The sequence below is a fragment of the Wasmannia auropunctata genome, unplaced genomic scaffold (genome assembly GCF_000956235.1).
Source record: "Wasmannia auropunctata unplaced genomic scaffold, wasmannia.A_1.0 LD335994.1, whole genome shotgun sequence".
In the NCBI taxonomy this organism is placed as follows: Eukaryota; Metazoa; Arthropoda; class Insecta; order Hymenoptera; family Formicidae; genus Wasmannia; species Wasmannia auropunctata.
This window is the reverse complement of record NW_012026896.1, coordinates 1,536,716-1,538,271: the sequence shown is the minus strand read 5'-3', so window position 1 is coordinate 1,538,271 and position 1,556 is coordinate 1,536,716. Positions and strand designations below refer to the sequence as shown.

At 33.4% G+C, this 1,556-nt stretch overlaps 1 protein-coding gene across 2 annotated transcripts in view; it reads left to right on the top strand.

Moving 5' to 3' along the window:
• Positions 1–1,033: 1,033 nt before the first annotated feature.
• Positions 1,034–1,556, top strand: part of LOC105453863 (major royal jelly protein 3-like) — a 2,644-nt gene continuing 2,121 nt past the window's right edge. For both annotated transcript variants that reach the window (XM_011696128.1, XM_011696127.1), the window contains exon 1: positions 1,034–1,347. In XM_011696128.1, coding sequence (XP_011694430.1) covers positions 1,158–1,347 — 190 coding nt within the window. In that variant the 5' untranslated portion in view covers positions 1,034–1,157. The remainder of the gene's footprint in view (positions 1,348–1,556) is intronic.

Here is a 1,556-nt window from a genome sequence, read left to right as displayed (position 1 = left end):
AAGTTTGCACTTTATTTACGCACAACTGTCAAAATATACATACGATGACAGCCGTTTACAAAATAAGCGCAATGAGAGAACCAATCGTCGCGGAACAAAGCCAACAATAAACTTCAAGAATTTTCGATAATTCGAGTATCGATTTAATATGGTTTTTTTTTTTAGATAGGAGAATCTGTCATTCTCTGAAATTTGTCCCAGGATGTTTTGGAACATCCTATATATAAATAAAATAATAAATTTAATTTTAATTTTATTTTAAGTTTACCTTAGTTACCTCTAAACTAAACAAATTGACATACACTCTGTAAAATTAGAATTGATGAACAAAATTAGGGATATTGATTTTTTGATATTGATTTACTGAATTCTATCGATTTGACAGATGTATTTGAATATCTATGTTTTCTCGCGAGAAAGATACTGCGTTCAGCGGCAATACGTTTCAGTTAATTTGTTGTAACATATTATTACTTGCGGCGCGCTATTTGTATAAGGCTGGATATTATAACAATAAAATATGTAAACAATAATAAATATAAGATGTAATAATAGTTCAGTCGTGAGATATTCACACCAACATCCGTGTCGGCTCGCATTAGACTTTACTTCGTTATGTATTTCTGATCTATTCTTGGGAGCCTAATTTCTTTTAATTTAAATTTATTTCAATCATCACACTGCCTGAAAAATGTGTCAACACATTGTTTATATAATAGTTGTGAGGAATATTATCACATGTCTCGGTCAAAAATCGAATGGTAGAACGCTCACCTGGCAACTAGGAAGATTCAGGTTCGAGTCCTGGGTAAGGTGATATTTTTCGCAAATAAATTCTTCAAACAAATTTTTCAACAAATTCTTTACAGTTTGTATGCGCACTAGACGCAACAAGTGACCGATAAATGAACGCTATATCGAAAGATAACAAGCCAATAATTATTTTGAAACATTGATAAGGATGCCTTATTTCGTAACGTAAAAATGCTGCAATTATTATAAATTGTGTAATGAGAGCTTTTAAGAACCGTATATATAGAGCCAAGTCACAAAGCATATACTACGTAACGTTCTGCAAGTCACCATTATCGCAACTTCGTTTGTAAAATACGTGGCTATTGGCACTAATCCTGAGCGAATATTTATTGTACCAAAAAATGGGGCAATTTTTGTTTCTGTTAATTTTATCGATGGCAACTGTCAGCTTTGGCGTCGAATATAAACTCGAGTACGCATTTGATCACATTAATTTTGAATGGCAGTCTCAGAAGCAGATGGAGGACGCAATACGTTCTGGCGATTATAACATCAGCAGATGCTTTTTGTACGATGTAGATCAAGCAAATGGTAAGCTAACGATAAATTATTCCAGAAATTATACATACATACAACATTCGTACATACACACAGGCCCATGATAGGGTGCGTTCCACTTAACGCCCACAACGACTACGACCGCAATATTTGCCGTTCCACTTGCTTATGAATAGAAAAGCACACGGAAAAAACGATTTTATTGAAAGGTCTAAAAATTTTGCTAAAAACAGATCTGAAAA